This window comes from Mustela erminea, chromosome 6 (assembly GCF_009829155.1).
Source record: "Mustela erminea isolate mMusErm1 chromosome 6, mMusErm1.Pri, whole genome shotgun sequence".
Classification (NCBI taxonomy): Eukaryota; Metazoa; Chordata; class Mammalia; order Carnivora; family Mustelidae; genus Mustela; species Mustela erminea.
The window spans coordinates 53,273,134-53,298,230 of NC_045619.1; the positions used below are offsets into that span (position 1 = coordinate 53,273,134).

General features: G+C 34.4%; 2 protein-coding genes across 4 annotated transcripts in view; one reads left to right on the forward strand and one right to left on the reverse strand.

Annotated features, from left to right (window-relative positions):
* Window positions 1-10,182: 10,182 nt before the first annotated feature.
* On the forward strand, window positions 10,183-23,824 carry KLRF1 (killer cell lectin like receptor F1). The gene is made up of 6 exons (XM_032347224.1): window positions 10,183-10,400; window positions 16,961-17,059; window positions 17,944-18,090; window positions 21,465-21,604; window positions 22,587-22,699; window positions 23,194-23,824. Exons 1-6 carry the CDS (start codon window positions 10,316-10,318, stop codon window positions 23,312-23,314), a joined length of 705 nt encoding a protein of 234 aa, XP_032203115.1. The 5' UTR covers window positions 10,183-10,315; the 3' UTR covers window positions 23,315-23,824.
* Window positions 19,481-25,097, reverse strand: part of CLEC2B (C-type lectin domain family 2 member B) — a 28,088-nt gene continuing 22,471 nt past the window's right edge. For all 3 annotated transcript variants that reach the window (XM_032347225.1, XM_032347228.1, XM_032347227.1), the window contains 2 exons: window positions 20,299-20,305; window positions 19,481-19,898 (listed from right to left, as the gene is read on the reverse strand). In XM_032347225.1, coding sequence (XP_032203116.1) covers window positions 19,707-19,898; window positions 20,299-20,305 — 199 coding nt within the window. In that variant the 3' untranslated portion in view covers window positions 19,481-19,706. The remainder of the gene's footprint in view (window positions 19,899-20,298; window positions 20,306-25,097) is intronic.

The following is a 25,097-nucleotide window of genomic DNA, read 5'->3' on the forward strand; positions in this document are numbered from 1 at the left end:
GCTATATATCCAATGCTGAGAACACTGACAGACAGATAGTTGGTGTTCCATCATTATCTGTTGAATTAATAGATAAATCAATGTATGTGTATGATATTGAGCAACAAAGGGAGTAGATTGAAGGTGGTCCTACTAGAAAAAGTGCTCAGAAAGGACTTCCCTGAGTAATTCTGGAGGTTTATTCTAGGCTTTGTTTTTGTACCAACAGTAGTGCCCAGGAAAGAACTGAGCAGACAGAGGTGGTGTGCAGGTACCAACTCCAAGAAATAAGACACAGAAGCCTTATAACTCGGAGGCACCAAACATTCTTTTCAGCTGTACCTTGATATGAAAGGTACCATGATTTTATAGCTCTCAAAACCCTCCTTTCTGAATGATTCATTGTATACCAAGCTTTAGCTCTTCCCCATCCCCTCCTCCCCTGGGTAGATGAAATTGGCAGTAGTTTGGGAGGGAGTCCCTAGATTGAAGAATCAGAATTTTTCATATGGTTTGTATTAAATTGATTTATCTTGTGTCAGTTAACGACCAAACATTCATCATGACTTAAGTTTCCAAAATTCAAGCAGCAGTGGTATGTAGACCATAGAGATACAGTGAGGATGACTACGTTGGCTTTTATGTGGGTTTTAGGTAGATGCACCGGACTGACAATGTTGTCTCCACATCTAGTCTGACTGTTCCAAAATTTAAAATTCAGCTGAAAATTAGACGGTGGTTGTTTTTATTATCATTTATAAATGGTTGCTATTATTTTCTTTATTTGATTCTGATCATTGAAGACACCACAATATTCTTTCTTTAGGGGAAAGAAATCTGAGCTCTTCTTCTGTCTTCTCCTGGATAAATCTTCAAATTATTTTTCTGATGTTATCAAGGTCATTATTAATCTATCATTGTATTCTGTATTCAATACTCAGTTTTCTTCCTTCCTTTGTCTGCTGGAGAACTAGTATTAGCAATACCATTACTATCAAAACCACCATCTTCACTACATCTAGCACTTCCCCTGACTCCACCACTGTTAATCTTCCCATGTGAAATTTGTGTAAAAGTTCTTTGTTTCATATTGACTTTCTTGGTTTTTTTAAATTAGTCATATTTGTAGCTATAATAAGTAGTTTCCTCAGTGATCTGATTTGGCAGTGTAAGATATATATATATAGACTGTTATTTTCATAAGCCTGCATTGAAATTTCATACTTACTGTCGAGATTTCTTTTGTTAATTTCCTCCAATAAGTGTTTCCATATATATAATTAGTCCATTGCCAAAATCTGTCTCTGTTCACTGGGATAGTCTTAATTTTTTCCTACTGAAAGTAGACTAATTCCAGGATACTGAATAAGATAGGTTTATTTTTTTCACTCCTCATTTTATCTCAGTTCAACAAAATATAAAACATTTAAATATAATCTGGATTGGCCGGCTTCAAACCTCTGCTAATAAACTTTCTTCTTTCTTTTGCAAAATTTCCCACCACACTTTTTTGGGTTAGTGGACCTAAATGCTTTGGTTTACAATTAGCCTACTGTTTCAAAAAGCAGGGGATGGAGGTGGGGGGAGGAAAGGTAATCAGTCTTTTGACTATTATATCATAAATTAAAATAATTGGCTATCATGGGATGAGTTCTAATGCTAACTCCGTTATTTAACTTGAGCTGTGTTAAAAGTGCACGCTCCACTTTGTTTTCTTGGTAGAATATGAAACAGGAAGTCAACATCATTTGGGACAATGCCTTCTCAGAAAATTTTTAAAAAATCATGTTTTTATTCATTGCAATTTTAAAAAAAGATTTTATTTACTTATTTGACACAGAGAGAGCACAAGCAGGGGAGCAGCAGGCAGAGAGAGAGGGAGAAACAGGCTTCCTGTGGAGCAGGGAGACCCAGGCAGAGCTTGATCCCAGGACCCTGGAATAATGACCTGAGCTGAAGGTAGATACTTAATGGGCTGAGCCATCCAGGTGCCCCTCACTGCAATTTTTGAAATGTAATTTTTTAAACTAGATTTAATTACTTTTTAGAAAGAGAGGGATCAAGAGAGAGCATGAATGGGGGGAGGAGCAAAAGGGGAAGGAGAGGAGAAAAAAAGACTCTGTTAAGCAGACTCTGCAATAATCACAGAGCCGGAGTGGGAGCTCGATCTCAGGACACTGAGATCATGACCTGAGCTGAAACCAAGGATCATCCTTTTTTTTTTTTTTTTTTTAAAGATTTTTTATTTATTTATTTGAGAGACAGAGATTACAAGTAGGCAGAGAAGCAGGCACAGAGAGAGAGGAGACAGCAGGCTCCCCGCTGAGCAGAGAGCCCTATGTGGCACTCAATCCCAGGACCGTGGGATCATGACCTGAGCCGAAGACAGAGGCTTTAACCCACTGAGCCACCCAAGCACTCCAAGGATCATCCTTTTAACTGGCTGAGCCACCCAAGACCCTGTGAAATGTGACTTTTTAAAAAATGCTTTACACAGGTCTCAGTGTGATTTTGGCAAAATACTTAACAAATAATTAATTAATTCCATTTTTTAATCCTTAAAGAAAGAAAGAAAATTAATTAATTTTACAGGACTGTTAGAGTCTTGAGGCCTATTGAAGGGTACTTGACTTAGAGTGTCCAAAAGAGATTGGCACTGGGAGTTTTTCAGCTTAATCTTTTGTAAGTCATTTTTACTCAGCATTCTTAAAAGGAAATATGTTTATAAGGCAGTAAAATCTGTTAATTTGTAGCAAACATATTTTTTGTATAATAAAGTTAAAAAAATCCTATAATTTCATCACGGTTTCAGGGCCATTGACTTTAATGGAATTATGAATCAATAGCATGGATGCTTACTGTTTTTAGAAGTTGCTATTGTCACAAACTTGAAATGCATATTCAGGTATCTCATGCAGTATTCAATAATATAGAAAATCCTAAATCTAAATTGCTACATTTTATTTTGATAATTTTAATTTTTGGGTAGGGAAGTTAATCCTAAAAACTAAATTTTTAAAAAGAATAATTTATTACACCAGCATAACAGCCTTGCTGAATGAAGGCAGATATTAGTATGTAGCAGGTGACGGTACTGAGCACAATGACCAACCAGATCAGCACAGATAATAAATATTCAGCAAATGTAACTTGATTGCTGTTGTATGCTTTAAAAAGAGTTAGATTAATTAAAAGAAGGCACAAGTCAGTGCATGAGAACACATTACATAATGAGTTTGTCTTCCAAAAGATTGCTTAGGTTTGAGATCTGCAGACTGCTGACAACAGGCTGCCTTCAGGCTTTCTTTTTCCGTATCCCTTTAAAAAAATTCTTTTCTTAAAAAATCCGTATGATTCTATTTATTTATTTGAGGGAGAGAGAGGGAGGGAGAGGAGAGCATGAGAAGCAGTGAGGGCCAGAGGGAGTAACAGGCTCCTCACTGAGCAGGGAGCCGGATGGAGGAGTTGATCCAGGGACTCCGGGATCATGACTTGAGCCGAAAGCAGTCACCTAACCAACTGAGCCACCTGGTGCTCACTTTTTTTTTTTTTTTCTTTTTCCTTATTCCAGCCAGGATTCTCACTCACACACCTTCAGCTCTGCTAACCAGCTGGTGCTCTCTAGTGGTTGCATGATGCTTTAAACAAGACCTGCTACTTTGTGATCATCCTCTTGAAAGCAGCTTCCTTCCCCAGGCTGGATACCATCACCAAATCCTAGCTTCCCCTCCAGGCACTATCCAGACCCGTGTCAGACACAAGCTAATAGGTCAGTGGCTGATGGATGCTGGACATACAAACCTAAAAGTTACAGACTTTTTCCTACTTCACATGTTTTATAAATTATAGTCTGCAACAAAAGTAGAGATTAGTTCAGTGGAAACTCTAATCATTGATGTTTGGTATTTCCTTTCTTGTTAGTCATTATTCTTAAGTTTTTGTACTGTCAAGATCTGCAACATGGTAGCTATTAAATTAACACTGAATAGATGAATGAATGAATGAATGAATGAATCTGTGGTAGAAGCTGTTTCAGGAAAAACAGCCTTTGCAGAGCTTATTGAAAAAGAGGAAAAGCTTGGATATGCAAGCAAAAACTGGGAAGAGAGAACTTCATGATTCCTTTTCTGAAACACACTTTTTCCCTACTTCATATGAGTGCTCAATCATAAGGTTTTAATACATTTTCATATATGATTTTCAGTTTTGTATGATGTGAAGTTTTTCAAAGATTAAACCATCCATTGCATTTTGTTATATAGTATCTACTGTTTCCAGATACGTACAAATACTAGAGGGTCTTTCTTCATTTTGAAGGTCATTGTTTACATAGACAGAAAAAACAAAATCTAATTTAGGCAGGTATTTGACTTGTAGACCAGTGTGTTTGTGGCCTTGGAGGACTAAGATGAAGGGCCTAAGAGAATATAATATCAGCCGCATTACTTGTTACTATAGGAAAAGCTGGTGTAGGGGGAGAGACCAAATCTGAGGTCTTCTAAGTTCTAACCTCGAATTTTCACCATCCCTGGGTTATCTTGGGAAAAGAACATAGTCTCTCTTACGTTCCTCTTCTTCATTTTCAAAATCAGATAACAATCCACTGTGTCAATCTGTTGACACAGAAGTGCGATCATAAATTCTAATGATATAACGAATATGGAGCACATTTAAAAATCACTTCATATTTGAATTACTACTACTATGAGCAATACTCAGGGAAACTATCCTACTCCCCCGCCTGATTCAGTCTTTTTGTTACCCTTATGTCCAATCAGATGTACTTCTATAGCCTTCTAAGACTTTCAGTCCTATGCCTTTCCTCTGGTCTTGAACTTGGCCTGTATTGTAAACAGGGAATACTTTGAGACAGTTCTAGCTTTTATCAATATCTTCACTCCCCAGTACCTAGCAATACTTAGCACACTACCTAACAAAGAATCTGTGCTTAGAATTCTTTTAAATATTTGATGGCTGCATAGTATTCCATTGTGTATATATACCACATCTTCTTTATCCATTCATCTGTTGATGGACATCTAGGTTCTTTCCATAGTTTGGAATATTTGGACCATGAATGAATAAATATAGGGCATATATTCATTGGGGATGTATCAGCAAAAACATGATAAAATCTGCAGCAAAGGGTCCTATAATTTTTAAAAAAGATGATCTGTGATAGTTTATGGTCTTGTACTTTAAGACACTTTTGGTGTAAATATACTTATATGAATGCTATGAAGACAGTAGTGAGCCAGTAAGAGTGACTCTAGGTTTCATTATCAAGGAAGATCTTGAGGAAATGGTGCTTGAATTGACATCTTGAGACATATCACTTCTATTGTTAATATAAGTCAAATAGGCAGACAGAATATATATTGATCTATCCATCAATAGGTACATGGACATTTACAGTATGGTTAATGAGTGTATTTGAGTTCAATAACAACAAACTCCCCAAAATAATTCCTGTATATGAAAAGGTCAATGGGAAAACTTCATGACATAATATGATTCTTTGCATGAATCACTTCCATAAGTGAAACCTCCATCAAGGTTTCAAAAGTAAATAAATAAAAGCTACAGGAAATCAGGAAGTAGCTTCTTAGCTGCATATTTTAGCTGTGAAATACAGTTATAAATTATTTAAGGAATTTTATGAATCAAAATGTTATTTTATTATAGATTCTTTTGAATATTTAGTAATAAAATAGTTCAATTTAAACTAGTTCAATATGCATTTGTATAGATGTTTTTAATTCAAGTATAATTAACATATAGTATATATTAGTTTGGGTATACAATATAATGATAAAGCAATTTTATACTCTTTTCTAGGCTCATCAAAATAAATGCACTCATATTCCCTCTATTGCCTCACCTACCTCACCTCATTTTTTCACATATGGATAACCAGATGTGCTAGCATCATTTGTTGAAAAGTCAGCCCTTCCTCTCCTGATCTGCAAAGCCACTTTTGCTATAACTGTCTGTATATCTGTGCACCTGTTTCTGGGATCTATTTTCTCTTTTAATTGTCTATCATCCTTACACAGATACTGTGCTGCTTTTACATATATATATATATATTTATCACTTTATATATAAATGATACCATTTATATATAAAGTGATATATATATTTAATAAATGATATATATGATATATATCATGATATATATGACATATATAATAAATGATATATATATATATATAAACTATCCAGTAAACTTTGATATCTGGTATAAAAAATAGATTGTTAGAACTCTAACATATTTTATGTAAATCTTAAGCTACAACAAAAAATACGTATAGAAGTTATACACGCACACAGAAGAGAAAGAAGTCAAAGAATACTGATGCAAAAGATCAGCAAAACACATAGGCAGACATCAAGAGATAAAGATACATATAAAAAAATAAGACTAAGGGAAAAGAACAAGATGGCAATAGTAAATTCTTCTCTATCCATAATTACTTGAAAAGTAAATAATTCAACCCCCCCATAAGAAAGACATTGAGTGCTTGAATGGGCAAGCAAATGGACAAAGCACAAGACCTAACTGCATGCTTTCTAGAATAAACTCACTTTAGCTACAAAGGATACACATGAGCTGAAACTGAAAAGTCAGAAAAAGATATTTCATGCAAATGATAAAGAGAGCAGAGGTGGCTATATTTATATCATAAAAAAACAGACTTTAAGTTAAAAACTGTCACAAGAGACAAGGAAGGACATTACATAGTGATAAAAGGATCAATTGAGAACATATAACAGTTACAAATATATATGCACTCAACATCAGAGCACCCAAATATATAAAACAAACATTGACAAACAGAAAGGAGAAATAGAACAGCAACACAACAATAGTAGGAGACTTGACTACCCCACTCCCAACAACAGATGGAACATCCAGATAGATATCAATAAGGACAACAACAGACTTGAGCATATTTTAGACCAAACGAACCTAACAGACATATAGAAAGTACTCTACTCAATAGCAGAACACACATCTTCTCCAACACACAGAAACATTCTCCAGCATAGATTACATGTTAGATCCCAACACAAATCTTACAACATTGAAGACTGAAATCACACTAAGAGTCTTTTCTGACTATAGGGGCATGGAATTACAAGCCAGCAACAGAAGGGAAACAGGAAAATTCACAAATATATACATATTAAACAAGCTCTGTACAAGAGATAAGACAAAATGGATCAGATATTTCTGGGGCTGAGAGCCTTGGGCAACAATGGGCAGAGCAAATTATTAAAAACATGGTTTGCTAAGTCTTAGTAAATAGTCATGGGTATAATATGAATAAGTAGACAAGTCATGCCAGAAAGACCTCATATTCTTCGTAGTTTTACACTAATGTGTCTGAAAAAAGACTCATGATAAAGTATATGTGGTGTTCATTGAGATATTTGATAAAATCTTCCATAATACCAGCCTCCATGGAAGAAGTTTTACTCAGATTAGGTGTCATTAGTTGGAAAGAGATCATTAGCTATATGCCAGATGTATTGTCTTTGCTGCCATCTTGTCCAACATTTTAAGGATGTTTCAATTAACATAATGAATATGCAGATGGCACACAACTTGGATAGCTAATGCACTGAGTGACAGAGTCATATATTCCAGACACTCTGAAATTAAGAGAAACTGAGGAATCTGACAAGATGAATCTTTTAAGTTTGTATTAAAACCTAAACTGAAAAAGTAATGGGGTGGGGAGAATTACCTTAATTTATAGAGGCTCAAAAAAGCACGAGGGGAAGTTCAGTGACCACGTTCTTTACTTCCACAATGATTTGCATATTTATTATAATTACTGGCTTCCGGTTCATGAGGAACTTGATCATGTTCCTTCTTAGAACAGTCTTCTTTTGGGCATTGGAAGCTCTAACCCTGACAAAGACAGATCTTGGGTGAAACAAGTGATGGGGATTAAGGCGTGCACTTGTGATGAGCACGGGGCGATGTTGGAAGTGCTGAGTCATTACATTGTATACTTGTATATTAACTGGCTGGAATTTAAGTAAAAACTTTAAACAATGTAAAAAACCCCCACCATATCTTGGGTAAAGGAAGCAATTTTCTTCGTGTGGATTATTAGGTGTAATGATGGGAGGGGAGCACTTTGTAGTTGAATCCTAACTCCATGTGTGGATTCACAGACCTGTACATTCTGTCTATGGCACCAGCTGGGGTCACTAGTGGGCCTTCAGAAAGTCATTTCGGCATCCTGCCCAGCAGGTTGCTTATGGAGGAGTAAATTCTTCAGGTGGGAACTGACTCCCAAACTTTCTATTCCATAAAATGTCAAATGCAAGAGTGTGTGGAAAATCATGATGACAAAGAAGATGTTCTATGACGTTGTGAATGGTGGTGCTAGCAGAAGCATTGCAGGTAGAGAAGTGGAATCGACTCCTAAAATATGTGATTATTCCCATGAACACAGAGCACTATCCGGGGCATGATGGAAGATCCTTATATAATAGGTCGGCCATCGAGGTTGGCTGGCTTCCCTCGGAAATCTTTGGTCTTTGAGTCTAACAGGCTGGGCATTTGGCAAAGGTTTTAGCAAAATCAGCCGTGATGGCAGAGGGCCTTATTGTATGAGCATTTGTAACTTCCATCCTTACTGTCCTGGATCATTTTACAGGTGCTCATTTCATAAGTTCCAGGATATCTGAGGAAAGAGGCTGACTAATATCCACAGGAGAGGTCACTTTGTCCACCCAATTATTGGTAAAAAACAACAAAATTTGAAGACTCTTGGTGAAAAATGCACAGCAGGAACGTAACTGGAATTTTTAGCCAAAATTGTGCTACTGTATCTGTGAAAATATCAAATGTAATTATCATTAAGTCACTCCTAAATTTAAAAGGCTGATTTTTGTCCCTCAAGCTCTGTTGTGCACCTTCTACAGTTCATTCTTTGCCCTGGAAGATGGACCCATGGAGACAAACTTGCCCTGAGCCTCCCGCTTACTGATTTAGGGACAGGAAAGCATTGGAATGAGATGAGTGTTGGGCTAATGGGCCCGGGCCCCCTCTGTGAGAGCAGGACTGGCTGTGCTCCAGGCAGGGGTGCCTGATTTACTCAGCAATCTTTCCTCAGTCTTCTGCCTCACCAGTCAAGTCTTCTGGTGCAAAGCTTTCACTTTCTGTTCTCCATTTGCTACAATGACCAAAGAGCTGGGATTTATGTGTCAAATGTTAAATTTCATCTCAACTTATAAAATTAATATTTCCAGAATTATATTACTCCTTTGAGATTGGCCTCGAAGGAATTTTTTAGTAATAAGAAAGTTCCCAAACTAGATTTGAGTGGTGGTTGCACAAATCTGTTTGTTTGCTTATTAAAATCAGCTAATCATGTGCTTACAATGAGGGCATTTTATGGTATATAAAGTATACCTCACTACAGCTGAGGAAAAAAATCTGAAATTTCCGGCCTGTCTTGTGAATATTGGGCTTTTTTTTTCAAATACCAGAAAAGGTAACTGAAAAATATGGTTTATTTCCCAAGTTCTCCCCACCCCCTTTTTTTTTTTTGTATTTAAGATGTCTTTAGAATGCTAAAAATTGCCAGTGTTTATTTTCTTCAAATTATATTATTAAATTATTAGCATGATTTGTAAGCAATGTTGTTTTTGGATCAGGAAATTTAACTTTTAGGTAATTGCAAGCTATTATATTGAATCAGATATCACTATATTAGGAAGTATAATTGAAAACTCACATATTTTGGCTCAACCAGGAGACACCTATGTATCCTATAACTCTAAAAGGTGTACAATTTCCATTTGCCTGACTTTATGTGTTAATCAGGGAACATTTTTTAAAGAACCACATACTGGGTTCCTGGGTGGCTCAGTCTTTAAGCAACTGCCTTCAGCTCAGGTCATGATCCCAGGGTCCTGGGATCCAGGCCATCAGATTCCCTACTCAGCGGGAAGTCTGCTTCTCTCTCTCCCACTTTCCCTGCTTGTGTTCCCTCTCTCTCTCTGTCTCTGTCAAATAAATAAATAAAATCTTTAAAAAATGAAGAACCACATATGATGTTAAATTCAATATGTGGTGGACAGTTGAGAAAATCACATGTTATCTAAGTCAAGAGAAATGAACTGAAAAAAAAAGAGAACACTTCCTTTGTGGTTTTCACCAATAGATGAAAAACTCTGCGCCCTTGTTTGTACTCTGAGTGGACAATTTGAGGACTAGCTCTGATTAACAGCAGATTTTATTTTTTTATTACATATCATACTTAAAAATAAAACGCACATATATATACACATATATTCACCCACATCGAAGATGGAAGACGAAGACAGATATATGACATTGAATTTACAATTGAAAAAAAGGAGTTCCAGCCAAACATCCCAAGTTAAATTTAAAGGTATGGAATTCAGTTTTTTTTTTTTAATTGGTGTGGGTTAATATGAGTATAGATTTAATATGGGTTAATATTAATATGAATATGAATGTGGACCATAATTTCCAGTATTCTACTTTTTACTGTTCTTGGACTATTTTAATTTTTGGTGTTTTTCTCTTTCTGTCTCTGTCTTGACTTTCTGTCTCTCTGTCTCATTTATCAAGGCGAGGACTAACAATTATTTACTTATTTTATTTTATTATTCAATTTAAATTTTTAAAAAGTTTATTTACTTATTTGATGCAGAAAGAGCACAAGCAGGGGGAAAGGCAGAGGGAGAGGGAGAAGCAAGGTCTCCTCAAAGCAGGAAGCCCAAAGTGGGGCTTGATTCCAGGACCCTGATTGTGAACTGGGCCGAAGGCAGACGCTTAACCAACTGAACCACCCAGGTGCTCCAAGTTATTTTCCTTTTAAAGTAGCACCTTGAAGGGTCCTGGGATCCAAACCCACATCAGGTTCCCTGCTTAGTGGGAAACCTGCTTCTCCTTCTCCTGGTTCCCCTGCTTGTGTTCCCTCTCTCTACTGTTTCTCTCTCTGTCAAATAAATAAAAATCTTTAAAAAATAAAGTTAACACCTTAAATCATATAATTTCCTGAGGATTCTCAGGAAAAATACAAATAAGTTAAAATTAATCAAATTAAAATGAATATTTAGTGCCACTTATCAACTGCTTTATCATTCATAAAAATGGCATCTTTAATACCAGTTTTTAATTCAATGTGTCAAAAACTTTAAAATATGTTTTTCACCAGATGGAAAATTTCGTTTTGGAAAATAGAGATGTTAACCTGAAAGACCACAAATGTAACGACTCTTCTGTGCAAACTTTTTTTTCACACTCAGTTTGTAGATGACACTTTGAAACCAGAATGTGTTTTGGTTGAGGAAAGGAGCTCAGGAGGCTGCCAATGATAAATGTGCAACTCCTAGCTATTTAAGTGGCGTATACTGATACTTATCCTTTATCAATGTATCCTTCGCTAAGAGTAAAGTTTGCTAATATTTAGTAAAGCTTGTGGTTTGACATACATTTAAATCTAGCTGACAATTTAAGCCTTGTCATTATACACAGAGATTTTATTTAACTTTGTGATATATTTGTATATGTTTTCTCATGTCTTGGTGCTAATGGAAATAAGAAATTACATTTTTTTGCTACGATCTAAAGCTTCAGAATCACTATAGAAATAGAATTACTAATAATATAGTTACTTAAAGCAGATTGAAATGTTTTTGCAGGGCTTTTTGTCCTTAGAATATATTCTATTAGGCAAGTACAGTCAAATTATGTTAAATTGCTTGAGGGGAACCTGGGTGGTTCTCAGTTAAGGGTCTGCCTTCAGCTCAGTTCACTGTCTCAGGTTCCTGGGATCATGCCTCCCCATGCCCCACAGTCAGGGCTTCCTTCTCACTAGGGGATCTTCTCCATCTCCCTTTGCCTCTCCCCACTTGCTTGTGCATACATGCGCACTCTCTCTCTCAAATAGCTAAATAAAATTTTTTAAAAAATTAAAAATAAGAAAAATGAAATTGCTTGAAATACTTCCTCTCTACGGGTTAGAGCCCTTTATTTCATACTCCATTTTATTTGGGGGGATCACTTTTTTCATTTTGATGTAATTATAATTCTGTATAAATATACATATTATGCAATCATAACAATATACATAATGCCTATTATATAATTAGAATCATTTTATAATTATTTAAAACATTTATCTATTTCTAAAGTCTGTATAGCAAGGTACTTCCAGAGATCTTCAGCTCCCAAAGATCCAGCTTCTGTCTTGTTGCCTTCACCCTGCTCTCTCCCTCCATACATTTCAATCCTATATACAGCCTAATATTTCTCTATTAAGTGGGTATACACCATACTTCATTCAACTAGTTCCATTACTGGGCACTTAAGATGTTTACATTCTTTTCCTATTCTACCCCTATTATAAATAGCATTGCAATGCCTTGCACATATGTCTTTCCATATATTGCTGATGTGTAACTTGGATGTTTTCCTAGAAGACAGACTGCTGGATGTCAACATAAATGTTTATATAATTTTGCTAGTTTTCCCCCAAATATCCTCCACAGGATTGTACCATTCTATGCCACAATGATCATTGAATGCAAACATCTTTTTGAAATACTGATTTCAATTCTCTAGGATATACCCATGAATGAAATTGCTGGATTATATGATAGCACTATTTTTAATTTTTTGAGGGATTGCCATTCTGGTTTCCTAGTGACTGCACCATATTACATTTTCACCAACAGTGTGCAAGGGTTCAAAGTTCTCCACACCCTCACCAACACTTGTTAACTCTTTTTGGTAGTAGCCATTCTGACAGACGTGAAGTGATATCTCATTATAGTTTTGTTTGCATTTCCCTGATGATTAGTGACATTGAACAACTTTTCATGTACTTGGCCATTTGTAGGCCTTCTTTGGAAAACTATCTATTCATATCCTCTGCCCATTTTTTAATGATTTTTTTCCTGAGTTGTGTAAGTTGTATGCATTCTTGTATATTTTGAATGTTGACCATTTATCAGATAGTTACATAATTTTCCAGTGTTTTCTCCCTCTATTTTGTTTTCATTCCTAGTTCCTTAATGTTTAAAGTTAGGTGGTTTATTTGAGGGGTGCCTGGATGGCTCAATGGGTTAAAGCCTCTGCCTTCGGCTCAGGTCATGATCCCAAGATCCTGGATTGAGCCCTGCGTAGGGAGCCTGCCCAGCCCCCCCGCCTGCCTCTCTGCCTACTTGTGATCTCTGTCTGTCAAATAAATAAATAAAATCTTAAAAAAAGAAGTTAGATGGTTTATTTGAGATTTTTCTTTTAATATAAAATGTAGTTGTTTCTCTCTTAGAAGTACTTTTGGAGCATTGGGTGTGGTGTATAAACAATGAATTTTGGAACACTGAACAAAAATTAAATTAAATTAAATTTAAAAAAAAGATTTGTCAGGGTCCTTGGAAAATCTAAAAAAAAAAGGGGGCTTTTGTTGCATCCTTTAAGTTCAATGTATTTTCACGTTTGTTTCAAGATTTTTTTTTAAATTTTCATTTTGATTTCTTCTTTGACTTGTTAGTTGTTCAGGAGTGTGTTGCTTTATTTGACATATCTGTAAATTCTCCAGTTACCCTGCTGCCTTGATGTGTAGTTTTATACTATTGTCATTGAAAAAATCCTTGATATCATTTCAGTCTTCCAAACTTCTTTTGTAGCCTATCATATGATCTATCCTGGAGAATGTTTTGTGTGCATTTGAGAAGAATGTGTTTCCCACTGTTGTTGGATGGAATGTTCTGTGTATGTCTGTTAGGTCCATTTTGTCTAAAGTAATAGCTCACATCCCAGATTTTTGTAGTGATTTTTGGTTTGGATGATCTATCTGTTGTTGAATGTGAGGTATTGAAATCACCTGTTATTAAGGCATTGTTGTCTATTCCTCCCTTTCAAATCTGTTAATATTTGTTTGATGTATTTAGCTACTCTGATGTTGGCTGCATATATATTTATGATTGTTATATTCTCTTGATAAACTGAGCCCTTTATCATTACATAATAACCTTCTTTGTCTCTTGTTACAGTTTTTGACTTAACTGCTACATTGTCTTATATAAGTATAGCTACCTCTGCTCTCTTTAGTTTCTATCTGCATGGCATATCTTTTTCTATCCCTTCTCTTTAAGTCTATGTGTATCCTTAAAGATGAAGAGAGTCTCTTGTATGCAGCATGTAGTTGTGTCCCTTTTTTTTTTTTTTTGAAATCTATCTAGCCACTCCATATCTTTTGATTAGAGTATTGAATCTGTTAAGAATTAGAATAATTCTAATTCTTCATATGAAAAGACATAAAACAGCCAAATATCAGGTAATAAGATGGCATTAGTAATTCCTTTATTCTTTTCTCCTTCTCTTGTGGTCTTCCTTTGTGAATTGACTTTTCATAGTGGTATGCTTTGATTCCCTTTTTTTTTTTTCTTTCTTTTTTTTTTTTTTTTTAAAGATTTTATTTATTTATTTGACTGAGAGAGAGCACAAGTAGGCAGAGAGGCAGGCAGAGAGAGAGAAGGAAGCAGGGTCCCCACTGAGCAGATAACCCAAATGTGGGGCTCGATCCCAGGACCCTGAGATCATGACCTGAGCCGAAGGCAGAGGCCCAACCCGCTGAGCCACCCAGGACCCTGATTCCCTTTTCTTTTAATGTGTGCATCTGCTGTAGGTTTTGCTTTGTGATTACCATGAGGTTTATATAAAACATCTTATAACAGTCTATTTTACACTGATAACAACTAATTACAATTGCATGCAAATCTCTACCCTTTAAATGCCTATCTTTTATGTTTTTGATAACACAATTTACCTCTTTTTATATTGTGTATTCATTAGCAAATTACTGTAGCTATAGTTACTTTCAAGAATATTTTCTTTTAGGGCGCCTGGGTGGCTCAGTGGGTTTAGCCGCTGCCTTCGGCTCAGGTCATGATCTCAGGTTCCTGGGATCGAGTCCCGCATCGGGCTCTCTGCTCAGCAGGGAGCCTGCTTCCCTCTCTCTCTCTCTGCCTGCCTCTCCATCTACTTGTGATTTCTCTCTGTCAAATAAATAAATAAATAAAATCTTTAAAAAAAATATATTTTCTTTTAAACTTTATACTAGAGTTAATTTTTTTCCAAACTTTTGTGGAAAACTTCTGACATTTCTCAATGAACTTAATTAGACAAAAAAACTTTGCATATTGAACAAATGTCCATCGATCCTTGCTTCATTTCTAGTTTAAAGTTGTTGGATTTTATCAATTGCACTTTTTACATCTATTAGGATGATGATACATTTCTCTCTAGCTCTATTAGTAAGATAAAGTGAATTTCTTACTATTGGACAATACTTGTATTCCTAGAATAAACCCATTATGGTGAAGGTATAACATATATAATAATATACTTCATATATTATAATTATTATATTATATATTATAATTATCTAATAATTATAATATATAATAATATATTTAAGAATTTTGTTTGGACACTTAGGAGTGACTGATCATAGGGCTTTTTAATTTTTAAATTACTTTTATTTTCATTTTCTGTTATTAAAAGACTTGCAAGTTAAAGTCTGTACAGGAGAATTCTCTACAGCTTCTCTAAAGGAGAAAATACAGAGTAATGAAAATGTTATTTCCTGCAAAACTGTAAGCCTTATATGCCTCAAATTCATACGGTGAAGCTCAACTCATGATACTTAGAAGAAATAATTGAGTTTGAATTGAATTTGAAAAGGCTTCCACACCCTTTCTCCTAATGTTTTCTGATAGTCATGTGTTTTATTTTTTTTAAATGAATAAATGACATTTTTTACATGTGTTGAATACTTTGGATTTGTTGATTATAAATTTTATTATATTAAAATATTTAAAAATATCTGGGGAACATAAGGTATTCATTAATTGAATTACAATAAATCTTATTTTATGATCTTTGGCATTATCATAAGATAAAAACTGTGTACTCTTTCTCTCACATACTGTTTTATATGGTTTATTATGCTTTTTCTTGACAGATTTCAGCATCTTCAAATGTGCTTTTTTTTTTTTTATTCCCACAGGTTTAAGGGGTATTTGGAACATGAAGCTCAGTATTTAGTAACTCAATTTATTGACTGAACTCTAAGGATAATAATAGTTATGGGGAGTGGCTCCTTACTGTGATGCATTTATAAAAATTATCTTGGATGACAAAACTATTATGCAAAATATAGACATTAATTTATTCAGTATATACTAATTGCTAATCCAATTCTATACGCTAATGTCCACCAACCCATGTCCTATTTAATGAGGTTGAGAAAAATAACAACATATTGTGACTATTTCCTTTCTGTTTTATCATATCAATTTGTTCATTAATAGCCATCACAGAATGCACATCTCATTTCTAATGTAGCAGCATAAGCATATGAAAAATAAAACAGTCATCACTCTTAAAATGTTTAACATTTAACGAGAAGCTGAAACATCATTATTACATTGGTTAAAAAAAATTTTAAGATTCTTTTTAGGTTAGTTCTGATTTGTATTACATCCTCTGTAAATTAAATAGGTTGAATACTTGGGAATATTATATTAAAGTAAATTATTAATTAGAAAGTATATATTTGTGTGACTATGTATGTGTGTATCTGTAAGTGCCCATGAACTTGTGTATGTGCATACACATGCACACTTGGGGAATTATTAGGTGTATACGTTAATATTTCTTTATCCCACTAGTCAATTATGTCAAATATTAGCAATTTCTTAAGATGCAAAATAACATGCATCATAGCTCTCCCTATGCAGTGTTACCATTACTAAATAAAGTAGGATTGCATTTTTCTACTTAAGTTTTAAGCTTTTGATTGCCTAACATCCTTTAAAATTCAAAACCCATATTATATGCAATCCTATTACTACAGTTGCTTTCACTACTTGGAAATGTACTTTTCTGAGCTAATTTATGTGATTAATCTCTCAGATGGTTCTGTGATGTCACACTGGTATAAAATCTTATTGGGGATATCAGGAACAGTAAACGGTATACTGGTTTTGACTTTGATCTCCCTATCTTTACTGGGTAAGTTAAAAGATCTTGAATAAAAATATGGAAAATGTTTACTCTTTTCTTATGACTTTTCATACTCATTCATCCATTTGTTCATTTTTTGTTAACAAACTTAAAAAGAAGCTACTATGTATAAAGCTGTATATTGTACTCCATAGTAATGTATTTAATATGTAATCAAATCAGATAAGTATCTTGTTCTCAAATGGCATAGAATCTAAAAGGAAGAAAATGTGTGTATGTGTGTGTGTGTGTGAGAGAGAGAGAGAGAGATGTATATTAGGAAGCCATGTTTTTTGATTTCTTAGAAACCTGTGAATAGATAGAATTCCATGATTTTTCTTAGAAATTTTTATATGTTGTATGTAAAATTGTATTTAATTTATACTATGTACTACTATATCCCAAGGTTTACTGCAAATTTCCAGAATTAAAAAAAAAACCTCTCAAAACAAAAAAAAAAAAACAAAAAATGAATAAACATGGTGAGAAATCTCTAATGAAATAAACAGATTTTTAAATAAGTAATTATGGTAGAATGGGCTAAGCACAGTGTCATAGGTTTCAGAAAAACATGACATCAAGAAAGCATGGAAAGAGCATGTATACTCTTTAGAGAGGGAATTTTGCTTTATTTACTCCTGTATCACCAGTTCTTAGCATGATGCCTGGCACAGAATAGTTCCTCAACAAATATGTATTCTGTAAGTGATTTAATTATGTAATATTTGAAATTATTTTTCATTAAATAAACATGAAAATAAGAAAGAAACTTTCTAGTTATCTCTTCAGTTGTTTCTTGTTCTAATCATCAGAATCACTCCAAAGAATTTCTGTCTGGAGCACTGCACAGGGAAAAGATATTTACCCAGTGTTAAAATAATTCTGTTTTTAAGTTTCTCAGGGAATATTGCTAAAATGCCAAGAAGCAAAGAATTCAAATATCACCCAACATGATGATATTGGAAACCTGATAATGAACAGTGACACAAGAGGAAATATAACTAATAAGGATAGAAGTTACTGTGGTTCAAAAGCTACAGGTATATCTCAAGATTTTGGCCTGTATTTGTTTTAATTGTTTTGGCTTTCTAAGTTTAAAAAATCTTATTTAACAGTTATGCAGATTTACATTAACAAAGATTTGATATCAATCTACTTTTCATTCAAAATTTCATATATCTATATCTACATATACATATGTATATATATATAATTTATTACTTTTTTTGTAGTGGGAGGGTAGTATCAGTGAAAAAATAACAAAGAGGCTCTTCCTTGCAGGAGTTTAAAATCAAATTGAAACCCATAAACATGGCAAGTCAATTGTGATTATAAGGCAGTATGTAAATAACTATATTTTGTCTCTTATTTATTCTGTTTTGAAATACAAAATGAATAAAAGTAATTTTATGTAATAAATGATTCATTATGATTTTGTGCTTAGAACTTCCAATTATACAAAATTTTGGAAAAACCATGCTTTCTACTTCCAATTTTGCTTTAGTTTAACTTTAAAGTGTTTAACTTTTGGGGCCTTCAATATCTATTTTATAGTAATGTACAAAGTGTGTAGATTAATTTGTTTTATGATTATTTACCAAAGGATTTTCCCTAGGGGTGCCTGGGTGGCTCAGTCAGTTAGGCGTTGGACTCTTGCTTTCTGGTCAGGTCACGATCTTGGGATCCTGGGAGCGAGCCCCAAGTAGGGCTTCACACTCAGTGGGGGGGTCTGCTGGAGTTTCTCTCTCCCTTTCTCTTTGCTCCTCCCTCCATTCTAAATAAATAAATAAATAAATAGATAAAATCTTTTAAAAAAAGGATTTTCTCTAGTCTACTAGTTTATGTTATTCTCTTGATCACATATGAAAATGTCATATATATTTTGTTTACTTATTGATACTGTTTTGTTTTGGATTATCTATCTGTTTTACATGTACAAGTCCCAAACTAATTGAAATACTATAATTTTAACACGTATTTTTGACCATGACTATTTAATTTATCATTATGTTGGGTATTATAATGGAACATTTTCAGAGATAAGGAAACTTTGATAGGTAAATGTGGAATCATATAGATAACATTAAGCCTTCCTTAAAATTAGTCTAACTACTGTATATCGAGCTGTAAGGTATTAATTTCCATTAGGTTTTTCTTCTTTTTTAAATGAGGAAATATCCACAAACATTTTATTTTAAAATAAAATAATTCAGGGTGCCTGGGTGGCTCAGTTGGCTAAAGCCTCTGCCTTTGGCTCAGGTCATGATCCCAGGGTCCTGGGATTAAACCCCGCACTGGGCTCTCTGTTCAGCAGGGAACCTGCTTCCCCCTCTCTCTCTGCCTGCCTCTGCCCGTCCAGCCGGAGAAAGACACCTGAAAGTAGGGCTGGGAGATTTAAGGAAAAGAGAGAGAGAGAGAGAGAGAGCGGGCTCAGGAGGACTACTCCATCTCAGGCGAGTAGCAACTTTATTTCTTCATGTAACCACTTTTATACAGCTTCAGCACAATGCTGGTATCAATACTCAATCATATACGTCAGTGAAAAATGAGTCAGGCAGGATGTTAATAGGCTATTAGCCTCCAGACTTTTGTGATAATCTTAAGGTTCCAAGAATGTGTTTTTTCTCAAGATAAGTCATAAGTGAATCACATAAAACTACACAGATGTTATTTTCACCCTGAATAGCCTTTCAGAGTCAAGCCATGGGAGCATCCCCGCTGGACTTGCTCCAAGTTCCCTTGGCACACAAGGGCGTCCCCAGGTGTGTCCAAGTTCACTTCTTATCCAGGCTTCCAGAGCCATAACAACGCAGTTCCCAACATGCCTCTGCCTACTTGTGATCTCTGTCTGTCAAATAAATAAGTAAAATCTTTATAAAAATAAAATAAAACAATTCAATAGCATTAGGACATTTGAATGTGCAACAACTATATCTATCTAGATCCAAAACATTTTCATCACCCAAAAAGAAATTCTATTCTCAGTTAGCAATTGCCCATTTCCTCTCACCCAGCCTTTAACAGCCACTAATCTGCTTTCTGTCTCTGTGGATTTACCTATTTTAGACTTTCATATAATGGAATCACAGACTATTTCACTTTTTGTGTTTTGCTTCTTTCACTTAGCATAATGTTTTCAAGATTCACCCATGTTGTATCATATATCAGCATTTTATTCCCTTTTATGACTGGAGAACAGGTTCCTCTGAATATATATCACAATTTGCTGAAGATGGCAATACTGATCAAAGAGATCTGCATATTCAAAGAAATTCTTATCAAAATTCCAATGGCCTTTTTTCATGAAAATGGACAAGGTGATCCTAAAATTCATGTGAAATTGAAAGAAATCCTGGATAGCAAAAACAATCTTGAAAAAGAAGAATTAGCTTGGAAGATTCATATTTTCCAATGTTAAAACTTAATAGGATGGGGAGAATGAATAGTGACTGCAATTTACAGGATTTTATTTTGGGGTGATGAAAATAGTTTGAAATGAGATAGTAGTTATGCTTACACATTGTAGCTATACTAAAATCCATGGCATTTCAAATTTAAGGTAATTAAAATGGTGATTTTATGTCAGATGAATTTAACTTTAACAAAGATAGGAGAATTTAATGGCTGGAAGTTTGAATAGTTACACTGACCTGAACTCATATTTTTTTTTTATTTTTTTTTTTAATTTCCAGCATAACAGTATTCATTATTTTTGCACCACACCCCGTGCTCCATGCAATCCGTGCCCTCTATAATACCCACCACCTGGTACCCCAACCTCCCACCCCCCGTCCCTTCAAAACCCTCAGATTGTTTTTCAGAGTCCATAGTCTCTCATGGTTCACCTCCCCTTCCAATTTTATTCATTCAATTCACTTTCTCTCATTATTATGCCAAAGTTTCAGATATTCTCAATTGAAGACCTAGGTTTAATTTAATTTAAGAAAATCAAAGAACTTGAACTTATAATTATATAGAGGCCAAAAAACTATTATGCTCAACATTATTTAATATCAAAAGGGAGTTATTAAGTAAGATTTATGCATACAAAAAGAGAGAAATCTTAAAGCTTTCTATAATTAAATTCTAAGTGAATGGTATAAATAATATTTAATCTCACATATAGCATTAATGCAATTTACAACTTAAATGGCTGATGTTATTTTAGTAATTACATTAGATCCGGGAATGAAAAAGAAATCCCCTTTTGTCTAAGTTTTTCTTCATCTTACTAAATTAATTTTTTAATTCCCAAGAATTATCATTTGTAATTTGGACATCTTGTAAATCTGAACACTTTGTTGTGAGTGATTTTATCATACAGCTCCACTCTTATTTATACAACACAGAAGTATTCAATTTTCAGAGATACATATATAACTTTATTTTCTTTATTTCCTCCATTTCCCTGTAGAGTTGTGCCCATCGGAATGGCTCAAATATCAAAAAAAGTGTTATTGGTTCTCTAATGAAATGAAAAGTTGGAGTGACAGTTATGGGTATTGTTTGGGAAGGAAATCTCATCTACCAATCATTCAGGACCAACTTGAAATGGTAAGTGGTTTAGTGTCAGGGTTATGGCATTAGTCTCTGTACAGATAAAAGTGGTTTTCCTCAAGACAATTATCAGATGATTTCACTCATATGTGGAATTTAAGAAACAAAACAGAGGATCATAGGGGAAAAGAGGGAAAAAAAAAAGATGAAATCAGAGAAGGAGACACACCATAAGAGACTCTTGACTATAGGAAACAAACTGAGGGTTGCTGGAGGGGAAGTGGAAGGGAAGATGGGGTAACTGGGTGATGGGTATTAAGGAGGGCACATGATGTAATGAGCACTGGGTGTTATATGCAACTGATGAATCACTAAACTCTACCTGTGAAACTAATAATACACTGTATGTTAATTACTTGAATTAAAAAAGAAAACATTATGCTAAATGAATGAAAAAAAAAAAAAAGAAAGAAAGGTTTTCCTCAAGGGGTACCTTAGTGGTTCAATCAGTTAAGCATCTGACTTGATTTCAGCTCAGGTCATGATCTCAGGGTCCTGACATCAAGGCCCCCTTTAGCTCCCCACTCAGCACAGAGGGTACATGGGATTCCCTCTTTCTTTTCCCCTCTGCCCATCCCCTCACTCACACACACACACTCTCTCTCAGTCCTTCTAAAATAAATCAATAAAATCTTTTTAAAAAATGGCTTTTCTCAAATTTCTTCCCATTCCTTCTATTAAAGTATCATTTATCTTGATTACTGAGTTTTTGCATCCTCCTAAATTTTGTGCTCAATGCCAGTGCCTCACTTGGCTCATGCTAATCCTGGGCGGAATATTTATATTCAATTTACAAGTGATATACATGTATGTGTATGTATGTATGTAATATATATTGTATGTAAATAAGTTATGAATTCATTAGTATAAGAATGTTCATGTAGGATGCTAACTGTCCAATAAAATTCTAAATCTTACTTAGTATGTCTACGTCATTAAAATATTCTGTTCATTGAGTTACTCTTTACTCACTTCTTAGGCTTTTATACAGAAAAACCTAAAACAAGCAAATTACGTGTGGATTGGGCTTAACTTTACATCCCTAAAGAGGACATGGACTTGGGTGGATGGTTCTCCATTAGATTCAAAGACGTGAGTCTTTCCAAAAACACTGTCTGACTTTCTGTCTATTGTAGAACTTATCTTCATAAACTACCTCTAAGTTCACCAAAATCTAATCTGAAATAATTCTTGATACTAATGAATTTGAAAAGATGAAAATCAATTTAATGTTCACTGGAGTAATGATGGATATTTTGGTTTGTTTTCAAAACAAAAAGATTTGAAAACAGTAATTATTTTGCATTTATTGTTTAAATATAGAACAATGGAAAAAAGACTAGAACAGGGATATGGACACAGATTTACTCTTAGGTCTGTCATTTCTAACAGATTCTTTGCGAACTCCGTGCTAATCACAAAGTGAGTCTAAGTCACAGAGATATTGTAACTTCTAGTAAATCAAGGGATTTGAAAATGCCCTGAAATCTGAATGGCCTTTTAACTAAAGGAGGGTATTAGCTGCAAACACAAATGGATGTCTTCAGCAACAGTGATTAACAATATATTTATCCCTTCCTCTACAGATTTTCCATAAAAGGGCCAACTAAAGAAAATAGCTGTGCTGCCACCAAGGAAAGCAAAATTTATTCTGAAACCTGCAGCAGTGTTTTCAGATGGATTTGTCAATCAATCAATAATCAATGATCAAAGTTTTTTGCCAATTAAGTTTTAAAATTAATATTAAGGAGTAAGAATTTAAAAGCACAATTAAAAAATAGAACTTGATTAAACAACAAAATGTCTTCTCTATTTCCCCTCCATCATCTACATGGATCCCAACCTTAGAGTACACCATGTAAACAATCTAAAATATGCCCTTTCAATGTTTTATGTGGTAATATAATAAAGTATGAGTCCATGCATTCATACTCAGGATTTTTATTCGCTTTCATTTTACAACAAATGTGATCAAATTACATCTGCTTTTCTGTATTGTGCTTGTTTAATTTGTAACAATATCCTATGCAAATTTCATACAATTCTGAGTTGCATTATAGTGTGGATTTATATATATATATATTTTTACTGGTTTGTTGATAAGCATTAACTTTGTTTTCAAGTTTTTTCTGCTGTAAACTATGCTGCAATAAACACTCTGAACATCTTTTTAAAAAGTAGTACCTTTTTTTCTTTGATATAAACCTTAAAACTGGATTTGTAACTCAAAAGCATTAGATATTTGGTTTGCTTTAGATTTTATACAATTTTCATCTAAATTTAGAAACTCTCATAAACGTATAACATTACAGGTACAGAGCAAAAGCACTTTCCTTCTTCCCGAACCTCTTGAGAATTACTTGCCAGATTGATACATTTTATTATGAAAATTTCAAGTATCATTGGATACTTTTGTGCATATTTTCTACAAAAATTCCTCCACTTAATCACAACTAAGTGATCAAAATTAATAAACTAGCATCAACACAGTGCTACCATCTAGTTCTCAGACTCTCTTTAAGGTTTGTCAGTTGTCTCTAAAGGATCCAGCTCAGAATCATCTTCTGCGTTTAGTTATGCCTCTTTAATCTCCTTCCCTTTGGAATAGTTCTTTGGCCTTCCTTGTTATTCACAACTTGACACTTCGGAATACTACAACCCAGTTTTTCTGCAAAATGCTCTTTAATCTCAATCTGTCTGATTATTTCTCATTGTCATATTCAACTGCTCCTTGGCAGAAACAGTGAGAAGTTCTTATTGCATCCCGTCAGGAGGCACACATATTTATTTGTTCCATTGTTGATGCCATTGACTTTGTTCACATGCTTAATGTGATATCTATCAGACTTCACATAAAGTTTCTCTTTCTCTTTGTAATTAATTAATATTTTGTGGACAATAACAAAGATGGCTTTAACATTCCCTTCAGCTTGGTTAAATTTTAGACAAGCTTTGTTCTTCCTATCTTATGAGGCCCTGACTCCTCATTTTTAGACCATTTAAGTTAGGAAATTTGTGATTGGAAATTCTGTGTCTGCTTCTTTGAGATGTAAATCTTTCAAAGAGCTTTTTAAAGGCTTTACAACCCAGAAGTGCCTATCTTAAGGACCAGAGAGTCATTCTTTTGAAATGTAACTAACCATCAAGAAAAGTGGCACCTCTATTTCTTAGCTTCTGTGGGAAGGTAGGGGGCTAACTTCAGTGGGCACCTAGATCCAAGTTGTAAAGCAAACATTACAGGTACAGAGCGAAATCTCTGTCAGGCTCCTTGCTTGGTTGGGAGCCTGCTGCTCCTCCCTCTCTCCTGCTGTGCTCTCTCTCAATAAATAAATGAAATCTCTCAAATAAAAGAAATCTTTAAAAAAGAGAAAGAGCCAACTGTTAGAAGCATTTTCTTTAAAATGTGAAACTAATTAAAAAAACAAGAGTTGTAAAACTCTCTCCTATCATGAAGACCCGCAAAAGCTGGCAGACACATATGGTGTATGAT

Bases quoted from the DNA above. Each gene is read 5' to 3' on its own strand.
- KLRF1 (XM_032347224.1), top strand. From the start codon at position 10,316: ATGGAAGACGAAGACAGATATATGACATTGAATTTACAATTGAAAAAA. The intron at 10,401-16,960 runs GTATGGAATTCA...TTAATCTCTCAG, and splicing joins ATCCCAAGTTAAATTTAAAG to ATGGTTCTGTGATGTCACAC. The intron at 21,605-22,586 runs GTAAGTGGTTTA...CTCACTTCTTAG, and splicing joins TTCAGGACCAACTTGAAATG to GCTTTTATACAGAAAAACCT.